The sequence below is a fragment of the Vigna unguiculata genome, chromosome 9, assembly GCF_004118075.2.
Source record: "Vigna unguiculata cultivar IT97K-499-35 chromosome 9, ASM411807v1, whole genome shotgun sequence".
NCBI classification, from domain to species: domain Eukaryota; kingdom Viridiplantae; phylum Streptophyta; class Magnoliopsida; order Fabales; family Fabaceae; genus Vigna; species Vigna unguiculata.
Genome location: NC_040287.1, coordinates 38,739,952 through 38,754,696, shown reverse-complemented (window position 1 = coordinate 38,754,696; position 14,745 = coordinate 38,739,952). Strand labels below are relative to the sequence as shown.

At 25.0% G+C, this 14,745-nt stretch overlaps 1 protein-coding gene across 1 annotated transcript; it reads left to right on the top strand.

The window, feature by feature from the left end:
- Positions 1-11,130: 11,130 nt before the first annotated feature.
- On the top strand, positions 11,131-12,298 carry LOC114164323. The gene has a single exon (XM_028048958.1). It carries the CDS (start codon positions 11,313-11,315, stop codon positions 11,832-11,834), a length of 522 nt encoding a protein of 173 aa, XP_027904759.1. The 5' UTR covers positions 11,131-11,312; the 3' UTR covers positions 11,835-12,298.
- The last annotated feature ends 2,447 nt before the right edge of the window (positions 12,299-14,745 follow it).

Here is a 14,745-nt window from a genome sequence, read left to right as displayed (position 1 = left end):
CTAAAATTAATTTATTTTACTTGAAAATCTTCTCTCTTTTTTCACTTTTTTATGAAGATACTTTTAAAAATATTTGAAAATTTTGAATTATAAGTATTTTTGTGTATCTTGTATCATAATCAATTATCGTGGCATTAAGGTATTAAGTAAATAAGCATATTTAAAAAAATAATAATTTAGTTTCATTAATAGTTTGAAATATATAAACTTAGACGTCGTATTAAAAAATTAAAAAAGAATTATTGAACTCCTACATCAATTAAGTAATTAGGAATATTGTAGTATGACTTTTATTTGTTTGACTCTCATATTTTATTTCTTAATGTGACTTAGTATGTGATATTGATTTTTTAAAAGAAAAAGATAGTGGTAAATTAATCAATAACTCATACTAAACCCATTAAACCATGTTAGGAAGTAAAGAATGAGAATCAGAAAATGAGAATCATAATATCATTGTCTCATATAACTATATAACTAAATGCAAACTTCATCTTATAATTTGATTTGTGGGATCGAGTAAATACTTAAAATATTTATTAACAAAAGTGTTAAGTTTTTTGTAAAGTAATATTAATAAATCACATTGAGATAAGGAGTTGACTTTGAAATCTAATAAATAAGGTATTAATTTAGAGTAAAATCTTGTTTATTAAATGTGAGATACTACACATAATTTTTTTAGTCTTAAATTAAAAATCATGTGTACATTATTGTCGTCATTACTTTTTAACAAAAAATGTGATAAAATCTCATTAAAAATATACAATATCATTTTATATCATTAATAAATTATCAAATGTAATATAAGTAATAAATTTGAAATTTTCAAATTTACTACATATAAAGAAAACTTATCAAATGAGGACAAATATATGTTAATGACCTTAACATTCTTAGTGGTTAGTTTTATGAACTTTAACGATCAATATATTTTTTTAGCATAAATGATATTTCTTTGTTTATTTATTTATTGAGATCAATTTTTAATCACAATCAATCAATTATATTAATGACTTAATTCAATAAATAAATTATTACATTAAATTTTATATTGATTATATTCCTGTTCAGGATAAAGAAAAAAATCTATAAATTAAGAAAAATAAACAAACTATTATAATTTAATAGACAATACTATACTATTCAAATAGAATTTCTAAGATGTGTGTGTGTGTGAAATTATGTATAAAATTATTTATTCACGAAAATGTGTCTATCACCGGATAAGAAATGCTGTGAATCAAGAAAATGATCGTTAGTTATTGGTTTAACAATCACATTACACCCTCATAGTAGACATTATTATCAAGTGAAAAAGATTAGTTGAATCCATAATTAACTTTACACAAAATTTCTCCGTCCCAAATCAATGTTTTATTTCATAATTTTTCAATTTATATTCTTAAATGAATATCTATCAAGAGTTTTTCAATCTCAAAGTCACATAATCAATAATCTCCACAACATAAACTCTAATCCAAAAATGATGCCTCAGTGTTCTCAAAACAGCATGTAACTAACTAGTGACACAATCAATCATGAATTTTGTTCCATTTGAACCAAAATTCCAAATAGTATCATTACATTTTCTAATACAGTGAAAAACTTATAATCATCAATACTATAATTTATGATATTATCAAGGCTAGAAAAAAAAAATACACATAATATGAATAATTCTAAACTGAGACTATAGTCTAGAAAAAATATTCAATCTTAGATATCTCATGACACAAATAATAATTATTTTCACAAACTATATTAAGGTAATTAACCACATCTCACGTGCACAAACAAATTTTTGTCTATAATAAAAACAAATAAAAATTACTCTTTAACAAAGAAATATCACTTTCAAATTCTTCATACCAAAAAAGTTATTGGCCTACCCCACGACAAAAATATAATTGCTTGTTAATTATAAGTCTGTGATAGACAAACTATAAGAGAAACTTGGAAGTAATATTTCCAAAACTACAAACAAAAAGTTACATATTTATGTAAAAATATTAACCCAAGAATAAATATTGTTTCATATGAAACAAATATTCTAAAATTATATTAATTAATTATCCTTAAAAAAAAGGTAACTTCTTCATTTTTTATGTTTCATGTACAAATCGTTCACAAATCATGGTTAAATTCTTTTTATCGATATAAGGTCATTTTAAAGTATATAAGTGGGTGTAAATCTTACTTTATATGTTGGTTTTTTGGAATTAAGTTAAACTTACAATTCACTTCTTATTAAAATTCACTTAACACAGTATCATAGTTATTGTTAGAATCTGTAGTAGCGAAATTTGTTGAACATATTATTTCACTTATTATCAAACTACCATCGGACCACCTATTAATGTTTAGTCTCACATACGAGATGTATATATCTCGACGTGAGAGAGATGTGTTAGAAGCCCTACATCAACTAAAGATAAAATCAAATTACAATATATAAATAAACGCAAACATATTTTCACAATTTAATTTGGTAAGATTGAATTATCCTTAAAATTTACTTTGAAACAATTATTAATGTTACATTACAATAACTTTTGTGATAAGTTGCAAAAGCTGTTAGGTAGTAAGTATTGTTCAATCTCCTGTAGTTTCAACGTTTTTGCCTTTAAAGTCAAACACTTGTTTCTAAATGAAAGAGTAATGATATAATAATATAACATCGGTACCTTAATATGAAGAACAAAATCGTTCCTTCATTTCATACAATTCATAATATTTTAGTAACTATCACGAGTCCACTTATAAAAAAGTCAATTTTGGAGAATTCTTGTTCTTCTTGAATATATTAGTAAGAAACAGTGAAAGACGATGGAGAGAATAATTCTCATTCTAATAATAATAATAATCCATATTCTCGAATAACATTTGCTTTTCGGTGCAAATTTTCTAATTATAAATGTCTTTTAACAATATATATCATCTAAGAAGGAAAATAGTGTACTGAAAAAGAAAAAAAACTGAAAACGTGGGTAGAGTTAAAGATTAGTGGCAACAGATGAGAATGGTTTGAATTGGAATATTGATACAAAAATAACACTCTTCACATGTTACATTTGTTAGGTAAATGATGGTTTTGAAATTTGCTAACTAACCACGTTAAGGAAATATTAAAAATAGAAGTAATAAATAAAATCATCAATCATAAATAATAACTTATGTTCATTTAATTAGAGTAAATTATTGTAACATATTAATGTTTTTGCTTTTATTTTACATTTTGAATAACTTTCCTTGTCAATATAAGTATAATAATATTTAAAGATATTATATTTTAATGTACATATTTTATATTCATATCATATTTTACTTTTAGATATATCATTATTATGAACGCGATTTTTCACTGTGCATGATAATTGGAAAGGCAAAGGTTAGCTAGTATGTCACAATCGAAAAAATTATACGCATCAAATGTTGACAAAAAAAGTATACGTCTGGAACCCTTAATCTACCTTTTCAATGAAAATAGAAAATGTGTTTAATTAGATCTAAGGAAGAGTTTAATTGGCATAAACTAACAGCCTAAAAAATCATTTGTTATCTTCTTGTGTATGGTAAAATAATTAATTTTGTATTAATCACTACTTTAAAGTCATTTTTCAATATTTGAATTTTAGTAGGTGTTTAATATAAACTTTGTTTTTTTAATTCATATTTAACGTATTAATTAATATGAAAATCACGTTCTGAAACTTTAGTTTCAATTGAGCTTGGTTAAAAGAAAATAAGGAAATATTTATTAAAAACTTACAACCTTTTAATGTATGGTCGGTGGTTAAAAATATATTAGTTCAACGGTGGCAAGTAACTGAATTTTTTTTTCATTTTGCATATGTTTTTGGTCTCTGATCTTTCAGTAAATTTTGGAATTAGTCTATTTCGAAACTTTGAACAAATTTAGTTCTTCATTTTTTAAAATACGGATTTAGTCCTTTTAATCAAATTTTGTTATTCATAATAGTATTTGACTTAACATTAAAGTAAAAATGTGTCAAACCGTATAAACAACTGAAATACAATCTTGAAATGCATACGAAATGTCAAATAATCCAAACAAAATTTGATTAAAAGGACTAAATTCACATATTTCGAAAGATGAATAACTAAATTGGTCCAAAATTTAAAAATGGATTAATTTCAAAATTCACTAAAAGTTAAGGGACCAAAAACATATTTAACCCATGTTTTTATACAGACAACGGTTAACACTTAAAAAAAAAACAAGCATTCTTTTTAATTTTCTTTTTCTTTTTTTAAACACATATAAATTTTGTTATAGATAATAATTGGCAAAAATTACTATTATTTTGCACAAAAACACCACAAAAAATTTTGTAAAAAATAATCATTTATTTAAAAAATATTTGACAATTAAAATTCCTAAAAAAAAAGTCTTCATAATAATGTAAATTCATTAAATATGAAAATGTAATTTCATAATTATTTTTAATGTTACTTTTACTCAAAATTTTAACTTTACCCCCACGAACTATATTGATATTAAATGAAATAATTATGAGTACGAAAGTAAAAATAATATTTTTAATTTAAAAACAACCAATAAATACATATTTATTAACTAAATATAGTGATAGACAAATATATTTTTAGTCTTGATATAAAAAAGAAAATTGGCATAAAAATATTTTTTAATCGTTCTAATGATGGACATAATTTTTGTTTATTTTTTAACTACTTTTTGTTGTTGTTTAGTTTTCTTCTTTTTGTACAATCTAATTTTTAATTTTCCATGTTAGATTATCTTAATGAAATTCACATTGTGATAAATAAAGTTTAATTGAGAATACATGGTTCTTTGAATGTTTATAAAATAATTGAATATATTTTTAGTTCTCTAAAATATATTGTGATCTGGATAAATAGAGGCGCTTTTCTTATAAGGTGTTAAAGATGCACTTTCTACATACAAGTTAACCTATGTAAGGGTAGGTAACTTAATTTATAAAAGTATTTGGTTACTAATAGTATCAATGATTAAACATTAATGAGAATTTGGTTTGGATCTTATCATAGTTTTGAATTAATTAAACATTCATGTATTGAATTTCTTAAATATAAATTTGAGTGGTTTTAAATTAGTCAATTTGAGAATGAATGAGTCATGCTACAATGTTATGTGCTTACTAAAATGAAAGAAAGTAGAAGTATATCAACATCAAATCAACGAAAACAACTTACAAAAAAAAAAAATTGACCGAATTGATGTTTCAAATAATTTTTAAATCTACTATTTTCTCAACAAAAACAATTTGATTCTGATTGAAAATTGAAAATCAAAAACTAATTTGAACCAAACAAAATAGGTTATTATATTTAAATATAATGTTATATTTCATAATCAATTAACATTTGACAAAATATTTGATTGTTTCTTTTCAAAGGTCGCTTTATGATTGATTGTATTTAACTTACAATATAATCACATTTATTAAACGATAGCAATTTGATATTATAACTTTTAATTACAAGATTATAAATTCAGTGTTAATACGTGATAGTTGAATTTGAGGGGTGGTAGTTTAAAAATTGTTTCGAGAACAAGTTATTTCAACAAGAATTAACGTAGTTTGAAAGGAAATAAAAAAATAATAGTAAAATAGTGCGTGTTTGTATTTATAAGAAGAGGAAAAATGTGAATATAGATTTGCTTAATCAACGGGACTTCACGTTTGTCTTCATCAGTTGCTTAATTAACGGGGGATTAAGACGCCACTTGTTGTGTTGAGAAAGAATTGAAAATAAATGAAATGAAAAGAAAGAGATTAATTAAAAGAAAGAAATGAGGGGAAAACGATGCATTATAATTAGTTAGTTATATCGCTTTAAATTATCGTAACCCATTTATTAAGACGTTCCACCATATTACTATGGCGGTGCTATACACAATACAACGAAACACTCAATGCATTATTCATGTATTAACAAACCATAACAATTATTATGCATCTGTAACCGTCAACATAACAACCTGGCACTTTTCAACTTTTTTTATATAATAAATTATCTGTTTTGTGAGGATTAGATCTATAAAACATGCTGTCAGAAAAATCTAAAATTATTTTTAAAATGTGATTATATTAATATATTGTTTAGATTTTTTAATCAATAATAATAGGTAACGCTCAGACACACACACACCTCGTGATATCCTAGAACACCCATGACGAGTGTATTAGTCTCACCTCACGTCTTCAATTATGATTATTTTTATTAATGACCAATCAAAATGCTTAACACTCATTTCATTGAATATAAAAGTTTTGCTACCTAATAACTGTATTTGTTATCTAATAATTCCATTATAAATGCTTAAACACTCGTTATATACAATAAATAGCAGATGAAAAAGTAATGATGATACTAGGAAAAGTTGATACTCGGCTTTATTTTAGGGCCCTGCTTCTAACCAAACACCAATGTGGTTTTTTTTTTTGTAGTTGGGTCACTGATTACGGCCTGCTTTGAGAAAAAAAAAATGTACGGCATTTCGACCTCGGCCTTGTGATTAGCGTGCTAAGAGTTCGTATATATTATTTATACTTATGTATAACCGATATTTTCCTTTTTCTTTTCTTTTAAATTTCGTCTTTTAAGTAATCGGTATATTAAATTAAAATAATTATAGTTTTTTAAATATTCTAAATATAAAAATAAGGAAAAAAATATATTTTTGCTGCTGAAGTTAAATTTAAATTTGAAAATAGTTTCTGGTCGAAATTTGATCATTGTTTGGTCTTGTATTTTCAAAATTATTATTTTTAATTCTTATTTTTATACGGTGTTAAAAATAATAAACAACGTGCCACATATTATTAATATTTTTTATAAAAAAAAGAAACTAGTGTCGGTCCAACCAACGTTTTTGACGAACATTAAACAAAAATGTTTTTAATCCTGAAGTTTGAATCTAATTTGAAGAGGGTTGGTTGAAATTTATAAATGTTTGGTCCTTACACATTGAATAATAACTATATAATAATAATAATACTATTACTAATAATAATAATATATAATCATTACTAGTATTATTATATATTATTAATAACAATAATAATAATAATAATTATTATTATATATAATTACTAATAATATTAAAATAAATAATATTATAACTATTATTAATATTAATATTAATAATAATTATGTAATATCAATAATAATATAAATAATAATTAATAATGTTATTGTTTATTATTAATATTATTAATAATATCATTATATTACTGATATATAATTATTAATATTATTATTAATATATTAATATTAATATTATTAATTATTATTAATATATAATAATATTATTATTTATAACAATATATAAGGAGGATATTTTTTATTGTGTTTACATTTATTTATTCTAGTTTTATCATTAGTTATTTTTTTAAAATTAATTATTTTATAAATAATTTTACCTTTGACCTCTTTTGTCTCAACAATTATTTTAAATCTCTTGTTCTGTATATACTTTTTTTTTCTAATTTTATATTTAATAATTATTTTAAAAATAATTATATATTTCTCATTGATAATAACTCAAAATTCTATAAAAATTATAAAAAAAATATGAACATAGAGGCGTGACATCACATGTGTTTTCACTAATAATTATATAATGTTATTATTATTAATTGTTGTATTATTATTATATATTAACAATGATTTTGAATATGCAATGACCAAACATTTATCATAGAGCTGTAAAAATGGGTTGGAACCCGCGAGACAATCTGGCCCACCATGGGTTCGGGCCGGGTTGAGTTGAAATTTTTTTTTTAAATTTCAATACAGGTTGATTTTTTATTCAGCTCACTTAGAACCCGACTCACCCGGATTAAACCCGTAAGTTGGATTGGCTCACAAACCCGCAAATAAATGATTATACAAGTGTTTTTTGCTAAGTTGGGCTTTGCAATTAGGTCAAGTTAGGTTGTTTTTTTAGCCAGCACATAGATAATTTTGTATTTTTATGATTTTAGTTTGTATTAAAATTGTATTGAAGTTTATTTAGATTTTAATTTTTATTATTATAATTTAGTTTTAACTGAAAAAAAATTATTATTTTTTAATTAAGTGAGTCTGTGAGTCAACTCGTTTAACCCACTAACTCGTGGTGGACCGGGTCGGGTAAGTGATCAACCCCTGGTGGGTCGAGCGGGGTCGGGCTGCGTTACTCGTTTTGACAACTTTAAGTTTCAACAAGATACCATTTTCAAATTGAGTTCAAACTTCAGGGAGCAAAAACATATTTGTCCCAAAAATAATAATACTCTTTTCAACTTCTAAATATCAGCTAATTTAAATTTATTTATTTTTTAAATTAAGATGATAATCTTATCATTTCATCATTTGAAACACTATTTATTTAAATTCAGTTTTGTTTTAAATTACATTGATTATCCACAATAGAAAAAAATACACATTTACATATGTTTATACTATTTATAATAGTAAAAATGCCATATGAGGGTAATAATAACTTAAGATATAAATTACTAAAATAAATAAAAATGATTAACTGAAAATAAATTAAATAAAACAAATCAACACAACCAATATATAACCATAAATAAATTAAAAAATATAAATAAACGAGTTTAGTGTATAAAGATAAGTTAAAAGAAATATTTAGATAGGATGGGTACGTAAGAGATCAAATAAATAAATAAGACATGAACGTCGATTAAATTAAATTAAATAAATAGATATGAGTGATGTATAATTAAAGATAAATTAAATAATATAAACACAAATAAATAAAAAAATAACAATTAATCATAAATAAATAGAATAATATATAATTTAAAATAAATAAAATATAAATATAACCTGAGTTTATTAAGATTAATATAAAAATAGTTTAATTTTATTTTTTGTTATTTTTATAAGGTTAAAATTTCTTCTGATATCTTATTAATTATCTTATTGATTCGAGGGACACACTCAAATTTCTTCTGTTATCTTATTTCAACTTCTCGCCCATAAAAAAAATTAAACTTCTCCTTTTTTCTTTCTCTCTTTCTTTTACTTTATTTCTTTTGTTTTCACCATTTCTTCATTTCTTTCTTATCTGTGGCTTTATCCTTCCTTTTACAATTATTATAATTAATGCAAATATTTCTTTCATAGATAGATAAACGTCTTATCTTCTTTGTATTATCTCTTTCTTTCCTTTTTATTTTCACTAACTTACTTTCTCTTCTTTGTTTTATACATTCCTATTACATTCATACATATTTACCATATTTATAAGAATTCATCACATGTCCATTTAAATGCATGGTTATTCTTTTAAATCTCCTTGTATTTTTTTTTTCCGTTCTCTATTTTTTTCAAAAAAATAATGCTTTAACACGCACATATTAACTTTTTTCTTTTTACCATTTACTTTTATTATTATTTTTATTTTACTTAATTATAATATTTCTTAAAACTACTTGATTTATTTTTTAATGTTCAAACTACATATAGATAGAATATAAAATATTTAAAATAAAGATTTTCCAAATTGTATTTTTAAAAATAAGGATAAAATAAATTTTAAATTTTATTTTTAAAGACAAAGATAAAATAAACAATACATTTTATTAGAAGTAAGAACGTTGGAAAGTTCGTGGCATAAACAAAATCTCATTCAACTCAAAAAGTAAAATTTCAACAATTCTTCTAAATCTTATTGGACTTCTAATTGGATCTGATGCCAGTTTTAATTTTATACTTAAATCCATGTATAGATCGTGTATCCATAGTTTTTTTTTTTTTTTAATTTAAATTTCTTATCCAACAATCGTTTGAACCCACTTTAATCCAAATATGTTTATCCAAATAATTTAAATCCGTACAAATTGATTTGCACACCTAATTTTATTTTTAGATATAATAGTTTCGAATAAGTTGAATTTTTTTCTCATGACCATCAAAATGAATGTCTCCTACATCGTAATTTGTGTGTTTGGAATGGTGAAGATTTGAAAGAAAGTAAGTAAATGAAATAGTATTGTTTGAATTAAGAAAAATATCATAAAATTTAAGAAAAAATGAGATGAAAATTTGTGAATTTTTATATATGATTTGATGGGTATGATAGATTAAAAAAATATTAAAAAATAAAATTATAAAATTATAATTTTATTCTTAAAAATAAATACGATATAAATTTAAATTTAAATAATAAAAATTATACTAAAATAAATTTCAAGTTATTAAAAGTGACAAATTCTGAATTCAACTTTTTACAATTTATCTTTAAAATTTTCAATTCAAATGTATTTTTTTATGTATTTCAAATTTTAATTGGAAGGTGGGTTAAAATCTTATAATAGTTTATAGAATAGTCATTTCAAAATATATTTAAAAAATAAAATTATATTTTAATTATATAATTTAAAATATCTTTTTAAATACATTATGAATTGTGTATTTGAGAATATATAATTTTTAATATAAATTTTGATTATAAATATACTTCTAAATCCGGAATTATATTCCAAATTGTTTCAATTCATATAGATAAATAAAAATCAATCCAACCCGAGTGCGTCATATATAGAAATTTTTTAATTTAGAAAATAATCTTTAATAAAATTTCTGATATGTTTTAATCATCTTAAATATTATTTTTTAAGGAAGAAACTGATAGAAACAAGGTAGCTTGGGGCCCAATCCAAGGAAACCACCGGCCACCTTAAACCGACGTCGGTTACCTCACGTTGCATCACTACAGTCTCTGTTACCCTCTCATCGTCTGCCACGTGTACCACGTTCTGTAACACAAATTAAACAATATTTAAACATTAGGAAAAACATACGCGTCGATTAATATCCCTCTTTTATTTTTTTCTAATTTTACACCCTCAACCCGATGCGTGGATGCGTTTGGAATACCCAGAAAAGGTTAATTATTATTTTTTATTTGAACATGTCTTCCTTGACCTCCCAAATCCCCAACCCAATCCGCACGCGCCATACAAGCAAATAAAGAATACCGCGTCCATGACTCAACAAAAATACGTGGCTCCAACGCTGCACGGGGGAGAGTGAGGGTGTTTCTATAATAACTTCAAAGCACCACTCTTCTTCTTTTCCACTTCTAACCCTAAGCCGCCTCCGCTTAAATAAAAACCTTTTACCCTCTCATCTCTTCACTCGTTCAATTTTCAACTACTCTCTTCTTCTTTCTTCTTCAATCTTCTCCCATCTGTATTCTTATCTTCTCCCTTGACCGTTCATTTTCTTCTGCAAGAAATCTTGCTTCGGTTCAATTGTTCTTCCAGATGGACGTTGCAGTTCTTCATCCACAGGATTTTCTCGCAAACAAACCACCGAACCACTACCAAGCCATAGCCCCAAACTTTTCCAACATGAAACTCCCTAACCCTAACCCTAAGTTCCAGCGGAGTTCCCGAAGCCGCAAGAAGCGGGCCGATCCAGTCCCACGAGACGCCCGTGGCCCGGCCCAACCCGCCAGGCCTCAGAAACACCAGCCGCAGAAGCTCGTCATGGGCCAGGTCAAAATCCTCAAAAGAGGCGAGCTACTTTCTCAAACGACGCCGGATCTACAACCGCCGACGGAAACCGTCGAGAAGGAGGTAACTACCGAGACGAAGATCATGGAGAAAAGCTTGACTTCACCTTCGACGGAGAAAGTGGAGGGCTTGTATGCGGGTTACTCGTTGATGGTAACGTCGCCGCCCCCAAACTCCGTTCCGTTACCGATTTTTATCACTAAGAAGTTCGCGGCCACGAACTGCGCCACGAGTGACTTACGGAAAATTTTACGACTTGATTTTCCTTAACCTGCTATGAATGAACGAAGATTTGGATGGAGGTTGTTGATGATCAGAGTGATATGGTGCTCGATCTACTCTTATTTTTTCAGCGGGTGGATCGAGTTCGAAGAATCTCTGATTGTGTAGCACTTTCTTCAGGTTGCATACATGTTTATAGTGTGATTTGGTTTAACCTTGCTTCTCTTAGAACCTTTGCTTTGTTATACTGATTCCTAGGTGGTTTTAATTTGGGGAGAGGCTTCTGTGTATCTGTGTAATGCTTTGTAGGTATTTAGGATATATTAGCATCCCCTATTTTGCTTTTTTTTTTCTTCAGTTGTTGTAGTTAAGTTTTATGTTGGTGTCATCGTGTCTGTTTAGCCTCATTCAGTATATGGTTCTGCGTCATTGTTTTAGTTATGCTCTACTCTAATCTTTTGTATGAAATAATTTAAAATTCAATTAAGTCAATATTAATTTAGGATATAGAAGCATCCACGAGTTTTTTTTTTTCTTTAACATTTGTAATTTATGTTTATTCCGATGTCACGTTTCGCCTCCTCACAGGCTATAATACGAGGGAAACTAGTATATGATTCTGGGTCATTGTTTTAGTTATGTTCGACCCCAATACAAAAGGTAATCGGAATCGCCGTGATTATTAGAAGTAAGCATCAAGATTTAAATTAATTTTGAATTGTGCACTATTTTATTAGGTTAAATTTGATTAAATTTGCAATTCAAATTGGTTAAAAATATTTTATGTCATTTAATTTGATTAAATTTGCAATTCAAATTGGTTAAAAATATTTTATATCATTCAAGAATCTTAGGAGATGAATTCTTTTATGAGAGTAATAATTTATAATTTTTTATTTTAATATACTTTAATATATTTATTTTTAAATTTAAATTTACAGGATAATAATTATATATTTATTAATTTTTGTACAACTATTAATATACACATATATATTCGAGATCATACTTTATCATTATAAAGTAATTTTTAAAAGTTTAATTAAATTTTAAATCTCCTAAATTTTTATTCTTTTTATGTTTTTCTCTTGGCCACTTTTCGTCTTGTTTTCTTCTCATTTTTCAAATGAATATTTAAACTCTTTAGAAATATTTATCTGCAAATCATCTTTAGAAATATTTTATCTGCAAATCATTTTGATGAAAAATTTTATATTGACTAGATATAGATATAAGAAAATGAATTCATATATCCGTCTTGTATTCAATAGATATAAATATAAGAAAACGGATTTACATATTCTCGTATTCATCCTCGCGAAGCATTAATTATAAAAATGATGTCTATATTTTAGATTAAGTATAATAACTTTTAAATAATTTATACATTTGACTACTTTTAATTGAAATATTATTCAAAAAACTAGATTTAATATGCCTAAGAAACGAGTAATGTTTTTTGTGTGTACCTTTTATGTATTTTTTATCTTAATAGATAATTATTATATTAGGATATATTTAAATATTATATTAAATGATAAGGTTAAATATGTTTTGGTCATTCGTTTTAGTGAAATTTAGAATTAGTCTCTCTTCAAAACTTTTGATCAATTTAGTATTTCATCTTTAGAAATATGTGAATTCAGTCTTTTTAATCAAATTTTGTTAAGTTTAGTTTATGTTTCAAACAAGTTTTATGGTAATATTTGAGTTAACATTAAAGAGAAAATGTGTCAAATGGGACTAAATTGCTCAAAAGTTTCAAAAAGAGATTATTTCTAAATTTCATTTAAATGTGAATGACCAAAAACATATTCAATTCTAAATGATATTTAGAAGTTGGGGGAAAATAATAATATTTTTAAGTTTGTATTATATTTTGAATAGAATAAACATGAAAAAATATTTATAAGTTTATAGAATAAACTCTTTAAAAATACAAAGAATAAACTATAAAAAACATATGGAGTATGTTCATTATAAATATAAACTAATGTATGGATATATTAGTCCAATATGTACTTTTAGACTCCTATAACTAGTATATCAACATAATTGTCTAATATCTAATGATAGGCTTGTCTGGTAAGTATATGGACACACTCATCTAATATTTATTGCTAGTATATGAACAAACTTTTCTAATATATTGCAAAATTTATCTAATAAGTGAATGAACATACTCGTCTAATGTGTATTAATAAACTTGTCTAATATGTGTATGAAAAAGTTTGTCTAATGTATATTATTTGACTCGTCTAATCAATATATGAATGACTTGTTTATTGTGTATTGTTAGACTGATATGATAAATTCATCAACAACTCGTCTAATCAAAATATTCTAAACTCATATAATCAATGTATGGAATGACTCATATAATATATTTTTGTTATACTTTTCTATTTATTGTATCTACAGTCTCGTCTAATGTATATTGTTAAACTCGTGTAACATTTTTTGCTATACTCTTCTAATAAGTGTATGGAAAGACTTGTCTGATGTGTATTTCTAAATTTGTATAATCAGTGCATCAACAAACTTTTCTAATATGTATTACTAGATTTGTCTCATAAGTACATGTACACACTCGTATAATGTGTATTGTTAGACTTGTCTAATCAGTATATGTTAGACTCATCTAATGTGTGTTGTAACACTCGTCCAATCAATAAGTTGACAAACTCGTCTAATAAGTGAATGAACAGTTTCGTCTAATGTGTATTAATAGACTTGTCTAATGTTATGAAAAGACTTGTCTAATGTATTTTTTAAACTCATCTTATCAGTGTATGAACAAACCAGTATAGTGTTTGTTGGTAAACTCGTATAATTAGTGTATGGGTGTACTTGTCTAATGTTTTTTAAACTCATCTAATAAATGTATGAAATTACTCATCTAATAATTTTTACTAAACTTGATTAATCAGGGTACATGCAAAGTTGTTCTATTAGTGTT

What these genes read in the sequence shown, in the direction of transcription:
- LOC114164323 (XM_028048958.1), top strand. Translation starts at nt 11,313, where the DNA reads ATGGACGTTGCAGTTCTTCATCCACAGGATTTTCTCGCAAACAAACCA.